We start from the raw sequence: 14633 nt of genomic DNA, 5'->3' as shown, positions 1-14633 counted from the left end.
CAAAAGTTTAAAGGTGAGGTACTTGTATATCACTTATTAAATATTCAGTCGGAGGCATCAGCAGATGTATTTTCACAGCTTACACCCCGAGTTATTAGTGACAGCTAGGAAAGAATAGATGACAACCACAAAAAGTGTGGTGACAACTGGAAAGGCAGTGACAGCTTGGAGAGTAGGACCCCCAACAAAGCACCGACGAACCCAAGAAGAGATACCCTCCCCAGGGGTGCCTGAGAGAGGGGGAGGATGAGCACCCCAGTTAGATGGATACAATAGCAGTAGACCCAAGCAATGGACAAATGATTACAAGCAAGCAGTATGTATGTGGTCTGCAAGAAAAATCACAGCTTGAAGACCCACCAAGTAAGGATGAAGTGTCTGGTGGGAGCAGCAGCAGCGCAACGCACTGGTGTCCAACCCAGTGAGACGCAGGAGGAGCCAGGCCTAGGGTCACCCCATACTGCCCAGAAGTGTTGCGAATCAACCCCTCTAGCATCAAGTCTAACAGGAGGCAGATCAAATATCCTGCAGCAAACATGACAACACTGTGGGAACAATTTGATAACAAGGTCAACAAAATTCTAAAAGCAAAAGTGAAGGGAAAGGCCAATGGTAAGCTACAAGCCACGACCACCATTATTGTCAGCATAGCTGCAGGGCAAAAAAGGTTCCAGAAAGAGCAAAAGAACAGTGAAGATCCACAACATCAGGCAGGAGATGAAGGTACTGAAGATCCAGTACAAAGAGGCAGGGCAGCAGAAGCTCATTGGCTTGGCCCAGCCAATGCACAGCCTTTGCAAGAAGATCAAGGTCATCCGTTGGACTGACTGGTATCAGAGACGACAGCACGAAAGCAACCTTAAATATTTAACCTTTACTGCCAACCCTTTCAAGGTCACCAAAGAGCTGCTAGGGCAAAAGTGCAGTGGGAAGCTGGTCTGCTCGCAGAAAGAAATAGATCAACTTCTGAGGCAGACATACAGCAACACGAAAAGAAAGCAGGAGTTGGGAGAGAGCAACATCTTAATGAGAACTCATCCTGAAATTATTGTAATAATCAGCAACAAGGGCCACTTCAGGAACAATAACATCAAGCTGGCACAAAGTAGAGATTGTCATCATAATAGATGCTATTTTCCCTGGCGATGAACATGCTCACAAAGTCTGCTGGACCAGAGTGCAGAGGACCAAGAATGAAATTCGCTCAAAGGCAACAACCCATTTGGGCATTCATGGAAGTCTTAACAATCACCAGAGAATTGGTCCCAGGCTGCCGGTGGGTTCTGAAGGGGCTGGAAAAGCTGGTGGAGTGGGCCAGTATGCGTTTCAAACCAGCCAAATCAAGATCCATGGTGCTGAGAAAGGGTACGGTGGAGGACAGGTTCTGGTTTACCATCACAGGCACAGCCATCCCAGCCATCACAGAGAAACCAATCAAGAGCTTGGGCAAAGTTTTTAACAGCTCATTGGGGATACAGCATTAATCCAGTCAACTCGTACTGAATTTGATGGAAGTTCAAAGCCTGGATCTACCAGCACAGCATTCTACCCAGAATCCTGTGGCCACTCCTTGACTAAGAGGTCCCACTCTCAACTGTTGAGACCTTGGAGGGAAAAGGTCAGCAGCCATCTCAGGAGATATCTGGGGCTGCCAAAGTGCCTGAGCAGCATTACATTCTATGACAATAACAAACTTCAACTGCCCTTCAAATTCATGGAGGAAGAATTTAAGATATCAAAAGCCAGAGAAGTGACACAGTACAAAGACTCAATTGATCCGATGGTGGCCAACACAGTGATCCAAGTGAGGACTGGCAGGAAGTGGAGGGCAGAGAATGAAGTTCAAGAAGCAGAGGTAAGGCTACATCACAGGAGGCTGGTCAGAGTGGTCGCTTGAGGTCGAGCCGGATTAGGATCCTTTCCCACTCCTGAATCAGATACCACCAGAGGGAAGGATGGGTGCCGTCTAGTGCATGAGGAGATAAGCTCATGCAAGGCTATTGGAATGAAACAGCAGGGAGCTTGGACAAGATGGGAAAACACAGTGGAGAGGAAAGTGACTAGGTCTGAGCTCTGGAAGGCCGAGCCATACCACATTCGTTTTCTCATCCAGGCAGTATATGATGTACTACCAAGCCTGTCAAATCTGCACACACTGGGCATAGCAGAGTCAACAGCATGCCCATTGTGTTCCAAGCGAAGAACCTTAGAACACATCCTCAGCAGCTGTACAAGGGCACTTGGAGAGGGAATGTATCGATGGAGGCATGATTAGGTCCTGGAGAGAATCACTGAAGCAATCAGCACAGGACCTGAAGGGTTGAAGTGGTGCCAACCCTCCAAGATGACCATTACCTTTGTAAGAGCTGGAAAGCAGCCAAATCCCACCAAGAGATCATCATCTGTAGGCATCCTGGAATCAGCAAGTGACTGGCAGTTATTGGTGGACCCAGCCACATTGCAGCCTCCACCCTGTGACCAGACATAGTTCTGGGTGTCTCATGTATAAACTGTGTGTATGCATAAAAATGTTATGTACGCCCGTTTCCATGCTCACATCGCGATGTATAAAAACTAAATTTGGCAAAGAGCCACACACATTCTCACGGCAGCGCAACCCCCCACGCCCCCATTGCATTCGCACATTTCTGCTCAGTTTTGCAAACTGGTGGCACCCAGCATCAAAGCAGTGCTACTGTTTGTGTGGATTGTAATCAACCTGTAACAGCATAATGGTGCACAGAATGGCCAAGCTATTCCAAATACCACAGCTGCTTTAGCATTGTTACTCTCAGAGCATCCCCCATTGCATCAGAGTGTGGAATTACAGCCCTACAGCAGCTGATCGGTAAGCTTTACGGTGGGTTGTGTCGAAAGATCTGCGGATTATCAGCATACATCTTCCTGCTCTTGAGGACATTTATAGCACATGCTGTGTAAGAAAGCCACCAGCATCTACATGGATTCCACTCAGCCATGCACACAGTCTATTTGAACGTCTCCCATCTGGCAAATGCTTCAGAGCCTTTCCTGCATGGACCTCGAGACTCAGAAACAGTTTCATTCCAAGAGCTATAAAACACTCAATCAGTGCATCAAGTGCTCCTGGTAGAACTGTTTGTATTTAGAATTACCTCATTGTAAACTTGCACTACAGCTGTAATATAGCACAACCTGAGCCACTTCATAAACCATTTGCACGACCTGCACTATATGAACATGTATATTGTACTTATGCTTTCATACTGTATATTTTTCATTATTTTTATTGTATTATTATTATTTTACCATTTTACTGGAAAATACGGTTATAGATGATTTACATATTGAATCTCATTGTACCATACATACAATTACAATAAAGGAATTAAATTCAATTCAGTAGAATTGATGACTGGCTTCTAAGTTAATTTAGATTTCCAAGAGCTATCCTCTTGGAGCTGTGTGCTTTTTGGATACTAGAATTTATACTTTATATCACTTTTAAGATGAAATCCATTAAAGTATGCATATTATACAGATAAATTGTTAACTTCATTTAAATAATGTATATTGTTAATAATTAAACATGTAGGGGCGCAGCGGTAGCAATGACCTGGCACCCTGCTCCAGGATTGCTCCTGTCTTGCTCTATATGCTTGCTGGGATTGGTGTGACCCTGGATGGATAGATGGATGGAATAATAAAACACATATTATGAAGATTTTTTCCTTCCTTAAAAGTTTTAGAGGATTGGCGTTGTAAGCTTACAGCAGGTTTGACAATTATTACAGAGCGTATATTGTGGCAATTGGTTATGTGGAGAAAGAAAACAGAAGAACAGAAATTGGGGGTTGGTATGTTTGACAGAGACAGTACTGCTGCAATAAATTATTTAATCAAGGGTCGCACACGTCCCAGAAAGCATCTTGCGGGAGGCAGGAACAATCCCTGGATGGGGCTCCTGATCATCGCTACCACTGTGCCACCATACTCCCAGGTTTTAATACATGGTTTAATTAATGCATTTCATCATGAAAATGACATCAAGTATACATCTTAGTATTCTAAAATGTTCAGAGAGCTGTAATATCATAAAATGTAATGTATTCTGTATGCCTGCTGGCTTCTGTCTACAAAAGAAAAGTCTGTAGTGATTCACACACATAGAATATGAAGCATTTAACGTGCTACTTTAGCTATGATGGGATTTGAGAAACTCTAGTAAATTAAACATTGATTCTAAGAATGAAGTTTACAATGTTCTACATTAATGACAAAATAAACTACGAGATTAAGGTGGAAATTGAGATTAAAGTCAACATTTCAACCTTTTGTTTCTTCACTGTGTCCCTTCCTATTTTTTCTCTTTTCTCTGTACCCTCATACGCTTCCGTATGACATTCAGGCGATGGGCTACAACTTGCCTTTTCAAGAAGACTGTGCCCGAAATAAAAAACAAGTGGTCAGATATCACTGTGCTTTTCTGAACCTGATCTTTCGAGTGTCTATACCACTCTGTTATCACTTGAACAACTTCCTTTTGTTGTTTATACTACTGCTTAAGCTAACAAATAGTATGTTTTTCCTTGCCTCCACTTCTCCCTCTTCCCCCATGCTTTTGCCAGTCTTTTCACAAAACACTGAACTTAAAAAGATTATTTATATTGATTTGCATATTCAAAAGGGTGTAATTCTGTGAGGAGTCGTGGTGGGACAGCAGGCACGTGCACATGCGTTACATTTCACGCTGACTGGGATTTATGGAACAGGAGTCCGTGGAAGTTGGTTTACGCACGCTTTTGTGCATCTGAATTTTTTTGAGCGTATGCACATTTCCACTTATATCCATCCGCCATGTTTAGTGTGATTTCTATACACAGCTTTATACATGAGCCCCATAGTATCTGAGTTCACCAAGCAAGTCGTTCTTCTGGAGTTAACAGTCCCGTGGGAAGATCATTTGGACAAAACCTTCAAAAGGAAGCCCTCCAAGTACGTGGAACTGGTCAGCATGTCTCAACAGTCAGGATGAAGACCTAGGTGTCTCCCAGTGGAGGTTGTGTGCAGGGGATTTGCAGCCTGTTCTTTGGTCAGAGCCTACAACAGTTTGGGCATCAAAGGAGAAAGGAAGAGGAGAGCCATCCACAGTACCATCGACAGGGCAGATAGAGCCTCAAGATGGCTATGGCTCAGGAGAGAAGAGGCTTGGGATCAGAGTAGCTAGTAGTATCTAACCACAGCCTGGGGTCTGATCAACCCTGGTGGGGCCACATGGAGGACAGTATATGATGTTGAAAGACCTGAAACACTCGATAATCTCAGGAATGTCGCTGTCCAGAGACATCAGCAGATGTATATTCACAGCACACTCATTAATCAAGGCACTAGGGAGAAGAACTTGTATTTGGAAGAATTACTTATGAATGCTTTGGAAACATTTCAGTTTTCTTCCCATTCCCCTCAACCCCCCCAAACCCCCCCCATTTTGACTTGTCTGGATATCTAGTTATGCAAGGCGTCAAGCTTTTCGGGTTTACCTCCTTTTTTTCTCCTAGATCTGAAATGTCCTTACTTCTAGGCAATTTTAAATCCATAGTGTGTGCATTTTCTGCAAGTACAATGAATGCAGTGTGATGAAACAAAACTATAAAGTGCCATTACTGAAATATGAATGATACTAAAAGTTTTTTCTTTCCACCACTCTTATTTCCTGGCTGGGCACATTGTGCCACAAAGCGAATTAGCTTGCACTTAGTCTTTACTTCTCCTCTGTTGCTAGTCAATGCGGTTAACCAAACTGGATGTATTTAGTTCTTTACTTACTTTGTTCCATGTGTGTTGCACAAGACTGAAATAATCAGTATCTGTCAACCAACTCTGACTGTTAATACATATGGACTGAGGTACGGACCTGCCTTCTCACTGAGCCCAGCTTAATTCTTTGCGACACAGGGCGTAGGTGTATGACAAATAAGATGCCAGGTTGAAATAATCCGACTATTTTCCACTTGATACATAAATCTTAAACACTGTGTTCAAACTACAGTCCTTTGCTTTCGGTATCTTGCATCACTACAGCAAATGAGAAAGAAGACTTCAGGGCTTGCTGAAACTTGTATTTGGATTAGAGGGATGTTGCCTGTTGCCAAAGGTTGATCAAAAGTATACCTAACTTTGAAATGACTCTCAGACTCTCTATTTAATTCCATTAAAATATAAAAAGTAAAAACAGTCTTAAGGCAGTATTTTTAAATCAGCCACTGATAACACAAGAACCCAGCTGTCCTTTAGGTGCTGTGATGTCTATTTAAGTTTCAGCATGCAATAAGCCATAGGTAAGTTACTTCACTCTTGCACTTCTGTAAAACAAGGTGACATTTACAGTAAAAACAAAAATGACAGATAAAAATATGCCTGTGTGTATTTTATTTGTCAAAATATCTGACTGTATGATAGCTGCTTCTGTCCAAGTTTTTTTTTTACTGAATTTATGCAGCATCTGAATTACATTTATAGGCTCCTAATTTAGCTGAATTCCATTGGGTGATGGAGAAACCAACTTAGCAACTTTCTGGAAAGAGACACAAGGTTTTCAAATGGATTCTTTTGAGTGAAACTGAAGTGTTGAAGCAGCTAGGATGAAACTTCAACATAGGCAGAAAGGAGTTTTAAATAAAAAAAAGTAATCATTCCCATGCAACCTTCTAGACTGATATGATTATGGTTAACAAGGAGTTTAAAATATTCAATAATTTTCTATATTGTGTTATTGCTCAGCCTCAAGTGTCAATAATTTTTTTTAATTTAAATTTGTATTATTTCACAATTACACATTTACTGAAACATGTCACCCTTTTCTCAGAACTCTAAACACAAAACCAAATCTTCACACCACATTCACAAAACCTGTAAATTGTCTGGCAAAATAAAACAATGGACTCAAAAATTACTTATCTTTGCTCAAATTGAAACATGGCACTATCAGATGAACAAACCAGTTAATACATAAACACTACTGACCAAAAAAAAAAAAAAAAACTGAAAACACTGCCAGTAAAAAAGTGTTCATGGCATTGGAGAAAATGGTTTGTTGTGAATATTGTCCTCTGCATGTACAGTTATAGTATAGGAAACTTGCTATATACTAAACTCACAAAAGACTAGAGTGAAGAAAAAGGTATTGTTTAACATTGTTTGTTTACAACTCAGAAACATTGCCATAATCAGTAAGCAGTATATGCAGTACTCTGGACACCAAAAATGTCAATGTAAAAGTCAAAGGTTAAAGAGAAATTCATTCTGCCTCAGCATTTGTCTTTGGGCTGCGTCAGACCACAGGAGTTCAGCTTCAGGCAAAATGACTGCAAACAGGACTCTAACTTGAACACAAAAGGTTTTGCCAAAAGAGTGATTGATTTGATAACTGAGTTTTGGCCATTGAAAACTTCAGAAAAAAAATGTAAAGATAACAAATTAACTGAAAAATATAATTTTAATTAGAAGGTAATGTTTTAAAGCTATTGTATAATTTTCTTCAGCGTATTTGTTAATTTCAGTATGTCTAATTAATTATTAACAAAAGCCTCAATTGGCTTTGCTTTACAGAACTTATCAAGAAATACATCCTTGAGTGATCATTATGAAGACAAGATTCTGGCCTTCTATGTGAATTTTCTTCTATGTGAACTTCTTCTGTGAATTTCCCCTTGGGATTAATAAATTATCTATCTATCTATCTATCTATCTATCTATCTATCTATCTATCTATCTATCTATCTATCTATCTATCTATCTATCTATCTATCTATCTATCTATCTTCTAAAATTTGCAAGAACAGTTATAACCACTGTGGATGATTCAATATTTACCTACAAGGCCCCTAAAACTGTCATTGCTTATAGTGTGCTCCATTCATTTGAGCATTTTAATCCAAGTTAAATACCAATTTATTTAGTTTAGAATAACAAATAGAATTGTTGTTAATGCTGTTCATATTGCAACAGCTTTTTTTTTTATAATTCATTTAAAAACAAAAATTTGGAAATCATTATGAAGTGTTATTTTCTGTTTCCTTTTTCAGTATCATGCTGTCACAGTACTCGATAACTTTAGGATTCAGCAATTACTGACACAATGCTATAGGTTTTTATATTACTTCAGTTAACACAGTTGTGAATTACAGTTTTTGTTTATGATAATTTATATTGTCCAGGAGGTGAGGGGGTCCAGCTGACCTTGGTCATCAAAGTCTGCTGTAACATGATATTGCAGACACGGACACACATTGATTCTTTCAGAGTATTGCCTTGTACAATATGCCCAAAAATTGTTTGTTACACACTCTTGACACATTTACCTTTCTTTCCTTGTATTTTGCAGTCCTTGTTTGTCATATTAATAGAGTTTGTAGAAACCCATAACTGTAGAAGTGGATTCCTCCAGGTCAAAGAAAACATCTTTAGCAGAGTAGACAAACCTGCATAAACATCAAAAAATTAATTCAATCTGATTTAATAAATGGTTTTCATTTTGCCTGCAAGCATGAGTGGGTCTAGTAATCTCAGAAAATTAAACTCAATAGAATATAAGGTTTTATAGTAGTTTCTAAATGTGTGCATTATATTTTTATGGTCAATGATTTCGTCTCCGTTCGTGTTGGTGATTACTGGGATTGCATTGCGAATTTCTTGCTTGTGGATTTGTTGAGCTAAAAGATTATTAGCTTTCTCTCCGTGTTCATAGTAATGATGTCTTGATTTATAAATAAGTTGTTCAGTTTCTTTAGTTGTCAAGATGTTGAGTTCTGCATGCAGAGCCTGCCTTTTCCTATGAAGAGCCTCACTTGGGCACCTGGCTTGTTCTTCATCTATCCTAGTAATTTCGCTTCTTAGCACTGATACTTTCTTGGTTTCTAGTTTATTTCTGTGGGAAATATATGAAATAATCTGTCCTCTTAAGAAGGCCTTTAGAGTTTCCCAGAGTGTTCCTGTAGAGACCTCGGAGGGTGTATTTGTCTCTAGGAAAAAACTGATTTGTTTGGATATAAATTCTGTACAGTTCTTGTCTGCTAATAGAAGTGGGTTAAGACGCAATCAGCGAGGATATAAATTCTGTACAGTTCTTGTCTGCTAATAGAAGTGGGTTAAGACGCAATCAGCGAGGTGAGTGTGGGGGGCATAATGATTTTAGCTCCAAGACCAGAGGTGCATGGTTGGAGATAACAATTGTGTCGTATTTGCAAGATTTAATCGTAGGCAAGAAATTATTTTCTATAAAGAAATAATCAATTCTTGAGTAGCTATGATGCACTGGTGAGTAGAACGAATATGTTCTTGAGTTTGGGTTTAGAAACCTCCAGGGGTCTGATAAGTTGTGGTCGGTTACAAACTGTGTAATTGTCTTAGCAGTGTTAGATGTCGTCCCCCCTGTGACAGGAGTCCTATCTAAGAGTGGATTTAAAACACAAGTCCCCAGCCGTTATAATTTTATGAGTGTTCACATTGGGAATGAATGTAATCTCAGAAAATTAAACAAATGCTGCACATACACCAAATTTTGCCTCTCCATGTCTATTAGTAGAATTCCATCCATCCATTAACCAACCCGCTATATCTTAACTTTAGGGTCACGGAGGTCTGCTGGAGCCAATCCCAGTCAACACAGGGCGCAAGGCAGGAAACAAACCCCGGGCAGGGTGCCAGCCCACCGCAGGGCACACACAAACACACTGAGCACACACTAGGGACAATTTAGGATAGCCAATGCACCTAACCTACATGTCTTTGGACTGTGGGAGGAAACTGGAGTACCTGGAGGAAACCCACGCAGACATGGGGAGAACATGCAAACTCCATGCAGGGAGAACCTGGGAAGCGAACACCGGTCTCCTAACTGCAAGGCAGCAGCGCTATATTAGTAGAATTACATCTTTAAATACATTTTTTAAAAAGCAGTGCAGAACAGCTCTGTTCACAGACTACAATAATGAGGCAATGACAGCTCGGAGATTAACATCTGAGCTAAGCTGGACTTAGAACTACAGTACCTCTGTTTACTAATTATCTGATTTGACAAGTAATTGAAATGTAATTCATATGGAGGTAATGATATTCATAAATATTTATTTAATATTCTTACAACTATCTATGTTAATTGCAGTAAATGTGTTCAGAACGTTCAAAACAAAAATATTGCTACATTCTTTATGGAAGTCGTTATTTCAAGACTTAGCCTATATAAACAAAATTTTAAATTTAACACTACTGTGTGAGGCAGCGTATTGGGGTGCCATCTTGGACCCAATTAAAGCCTGTATGGAATTTGTACGTTCTTATGGTATTCACACAAGTTTTCTTTCGAGAACAGACACAAATAAACACAGTGTTAATTTACCTGCAATGGTCCATCTGTTCAATTTGGTTTTATAGCACTCTTCACAGAGTACAATACGCTCACACATTTACAACTACAATGTACTAACAGTAAATTATTTTAAGTATACAAGTCAAGTCAAGTTGGGGTGCATGCACTGGTAAAGTGCGTTGCCGTACCCACTACACGACGAAACAGCTGGAGATCCCGGTTGGCAGCCCCCAGTCCAATCCCACCCTCTAGAAATGACCCTCTATCTGCCGCAGCCAGGTATTACGTAGGCGACCCCTTGGCCTGGTCCAGCCACTCGGGTCCCCAGCAATGAGTATCTTAAAGCCGGATGCCGTAGTGCCGTAACTGACGCTCCCTCACAATGCAGGTAATGTGCCTCATTCGGGACTCCATGAGCAACACAAAGTCAAACCAACGGTACCCAAGGATTTTCCGGGGAGACACAGTACCAAAGGAGTCCAGTCTTCGTCTCAGGTCACTGGATAGCGTCCATGTCTCGCAACCATATAGCAAGACAGGAAGCACCAGGACTCTAAAGACTTGGACCTTCGTCCTTTTGCATAGATATCGGGAGCGCCACACACCCCTTTCCAGCGACCACATGACCCCCCCCCCCCATGCTCTCCCAATCCGTCTACTGACTTCATAGGAAGAGTCACCAGAGACATGAATGTCACTGCCAAGGTAAGTAAACCTCTCGACAAGGTCGAAACTTTCTCCGCAGACAGAGACACTGCTGATGGCTGTGCCCAAGAGGTCATTAAAAGCCTGGATGTTGTCTTTTTATCCAGGACACTCGCAAGCCCAGACACTCAGACACTAATTTACAATAAAATAAAAAAAACGCTGCTGTCACGCTGTCAAACTAAAAAAAAAGGGCAAGGTTGGCGGGTTTTGTTGAAACAGCACCGCTCAGTCGAAGACGTGATCCAAAACGAAAGCCGCAACACTGGCTTCTGGGAAATGAAGTTATTAGCTAGTTATGGCTCTGAGCATGCGCAGAATTCAGAACCTCTGACGTCGCCCATAATCGGAAATGAAAAAACCTTCTATAGTCGAAGTGGTACAGGGATACATATCACGATAAATGAAAAATAATCAGTATTAAACAGTTAAATAAAAATAAAAAGTCCCCTCTTCTACAGTTGTAAATAATTACTTGTGATACTTCACAAGTATGTACAAGTCTTTTATCCGATGAAATTGATCGCAGGAGTTTTTATCCTTCGAGACTAATCTCAATACAATTATCTCAAACAAAATCTGTCGTCCTTTTAATCATCACTGTTGATAAATGTCTCTTCCAATCCCTGATATTTACTGCAGCGCATTGCCGTTAACAGTAGTTTTAAGTTTCATTAAAGTATTTAAGAATTGTATTAAATTATTTACATCTGACAATAAACTTCATTTGACTTAATTATATTCTAACTTTAACATTTCCTACTACGACCGTAGCCTATTATAATACAAAGAGTAGATAATATTAAATGCATCGTTAAATGATAAATAAATATCAGGAACATGCATCAAATGCGCACATACAGCGGTCACTATGAGCGGCTTTTAAGATGCCTTGTGACCCGAGGATGAACCTGTCACTGTCTATCTAGTGGAGCCTGAGCTAATGATGATGCCAAGTCATTTGACAGAGAGGCGCAAGAAAAGTTAAGATATTTAATGGCATTGTTTCCATTTCCGTAGCAGAGTGTGTCATAAATGATATCAAGAGAAGGATCTGTACTCTAGTAACATTCTGTGCCGAATTCGCCACCCGCTGAAAAGCGTTGTGTTTCTAAGAACAGCACTTGCTGTAAGAATGTTATGTCGTCAGTAAGAATTAACTCAACAGTACATTAGATTATTTCCCCTCGACTGATCTAAGTATTTCTATTATTTATTTATTTATTAGGCAGACGTCTGCATCAAAATGGACTTACAAAGCAAGTTATAATACATTGGAGTAAGACTATATATAAGGTGCAAGCATCAGAAGCGCAGAAACCAAGACTAAAAACGAACAAGAGGGAGTAGTTCCACTACAGTATTGTATATTGAAGTATTACTACTATATTCAATAATGTTAATTCGTTCAAAGTGCAAAAGGTATAACCAGAACATGTTTCGGCTCACCACAGCTTTGTAATATCACCCATGCCCAAAAGAAAATAAAAATTCAAAAGTAGCCAACACCCTGCTTCACTGTCCATCCATTTTTAAACTGCTTTTGCAGTTTAAATGAAATGATCTCAAAATACAAGAAGATCAGATTTCTACATACAGAATGTGCTTGAATATTGCCATGATGGCCAGTGTGAATTTCTACATTGTGATGTGCTGGGCTGGTAACATCACTTAAGGAAAGGCCTACTGAATCAACAAGCTAATTTAAAAGGGCAGACTCAGTAATGGAACCTGCTGAAGGTAATAGCGAAAGAGAGAATTTAAACAAAATTCAGTGCCATTATGAACAACGCTGCACATCTCTCTAACTTTCAGCCAACCTATTATTCAGCAGAAATGTGCGACAGGGGCTCCTATATGCCAGCAGCAATACTCCCACAAAATGCCTCACTTGGGACAGGGACAGCCAAGTCAGATATTTTCATTTTTTAATTTTTCTTGCTTTTTATTCATTCTGGTGTGTGTTCAGACCATTGTTTGGATGTTTTTTATTTATCTACCTAAAAGCCAAATTTACCCCTGGGTAAAGTCTATCTTAAACTGATCAAGTTAGAAATCATTGAAAACAACTAACACAAAACAAAATTAAGTCTAATTTTCCTACAGTATATTACAACACAACAGCACCTATTCATTGGCATCTTCATGTCAAAAGTCAATGAATGTAACTGGTGTCCTGTCCAGGTTATTATGCTCTCGTTTTGTGCCCCTTGGTACTGGGATTAGTTCCAACAACCCGTTGCACTCTGCTAGAAAAAGAGGCTTGGGAAAATAAATACATCCAATTATGCACTATCCCTACAAACTTCTAAACCGAATTTAAAATTCCATGTATTACCAGTACCTGCTTAATCCAACTGTGTGGTTATGGGAGCTGTAGTCTAAGCCAACAGCATCCTTCCATCAACCTGTTCACACTCCCAACTTTTTTCAGAGCTGATCCTGCCAATGAAGATAACTGCACATCATTGGAATGTGGACATAAAAGCAGAACGACATGCGAAAAACAGCATTTCAGATTTTGTGTCTGCAGCCTAAGACATGAGCTATTTAACTTTTGATTTGGCAAAATTTTACCAAATAAAATAAGAATTATAAGGATAGTTTAAATGATAAGATGGCTGCTGTCTATACAGTGTCAGCCATTTTCTATCCTGCCTAGTGCTGAACAGTGTCACAGGATTCTGCTGGAGCCTGTCCCAGCTAGCATAGGGCACAAGGCAGGAACAAACCCTGGGCAGGGATCCAGTCCATTCCAGGGCAAAACCACACATACACACAAAAACCCCGACCACACACTAGGGCTAATTTAGTAAACGTCAATCTACCTAACCAGTAAGTCTTTGGACCGTGGGAGGAAACCCATGCTGACATAGGAAAAAACATGCGAACTCCACACAAGGGGGAACCTGGACACAATCCCTACAGTCTCCTTACGGTGATGCAGCAGTGCCACCACTCCACCATGGTGGCACCCACTATATGGTGTATAAAACATTAACCTGCTGGTACAGTTTCGCCACTTGAATTTGCAGGATTATAAACACAGACTTTTTGTACACTTGTAAGAAATCATGCTGCTCCTTAGTGGTACTTTGTCAAGCAGTTCCATGTAGAACCATTGCTTTACAAAGAACCTTTTCATTCTGGGAAGGCTTCTTTACATATGTAATTGTTTTTATGGGGATTTGAAATGTTTCTGGGCGGCACGGTGGCGCAGTGGTAGCGCTGCTGCCTCGCAGTTAGGAGACCCGGGTTCGCTTCCCGGGTCCTCCCTTTGTGGAGTTTGCATGTTCTCCCCGTGTCTGCGTGGGTTTCCTCCAGGCGCTCCGGTTTCCTCCCACAGTCCAAAGACATGCAGGTTAGGTGGATTCGCGATTCTAAATTGGCCCTAGTGTGTGCTTGGTGTGTGTGTGTGTTTGTGTGTGTCCTGCGGTGGGTTGGCACCCTGCCCAGGATTGGTTCCCTGCCTTGTGCCCTGTGTTGGCTGGGATTGGCTCCAGCAGACCCCCGTGACCCTGTGTTCGGATTCAGCGGGTTGGAAAATGGATGGATGGATGGATGGATGAAATGTTTCTGTGCA

At 40.6% G+C, this 14633-nt stretch overlaps 1 protein-coding gene across 1 annotated transcript in view; it reads right to left on the bottom strand.

The window, feature by feature from the left end:
• The window catches only part of LOC114642299 (uncharacterized), a 41128-nt gene extending 30656 nt beyond the window's left edge, over nt 1–10472 (bottom strand). Inside the window, exons 1-2 of the mRNA XM_028791254.2 lie at nt 10376–10472; nt 8340–8459 (exon numbers count right to left, since the gene is read on the bottom strand). Coding sequence (XP_028647087.2) covers nt 8340–8459; nt 10376–10442 — 187 coding nt within the window. The 5' untranslated portion in view covers nt 10443–10472. The remainder of the gene's footprint in view (nt 1–8339; nt 8460–10375) is intronic.
• Between the last annotated feature and the right edge of the window lie 4161 nt (nt 10473–14633).

Source organism: Erpetoichthys calabaricus, chromosome 2 (genome assembly GCF_900747795.2).
Source record: "Erpetoichthys calabaricus chromosome 2, fErpCal1.3, whole genome shotgun sequence".
Classification (NCBI taxonomy): Eukaryota; Metazoa; Chordata; class Cladistia; order Polypteriformes; family Polypteridae; genus Erpetoichthys; species Erpetoichthys calabaricus.
The sequence above is the reverse complement of the archived record's forward strand: the minus strand, read 5'-3'. Positions and strand labels throughout refer to the sequence as shown.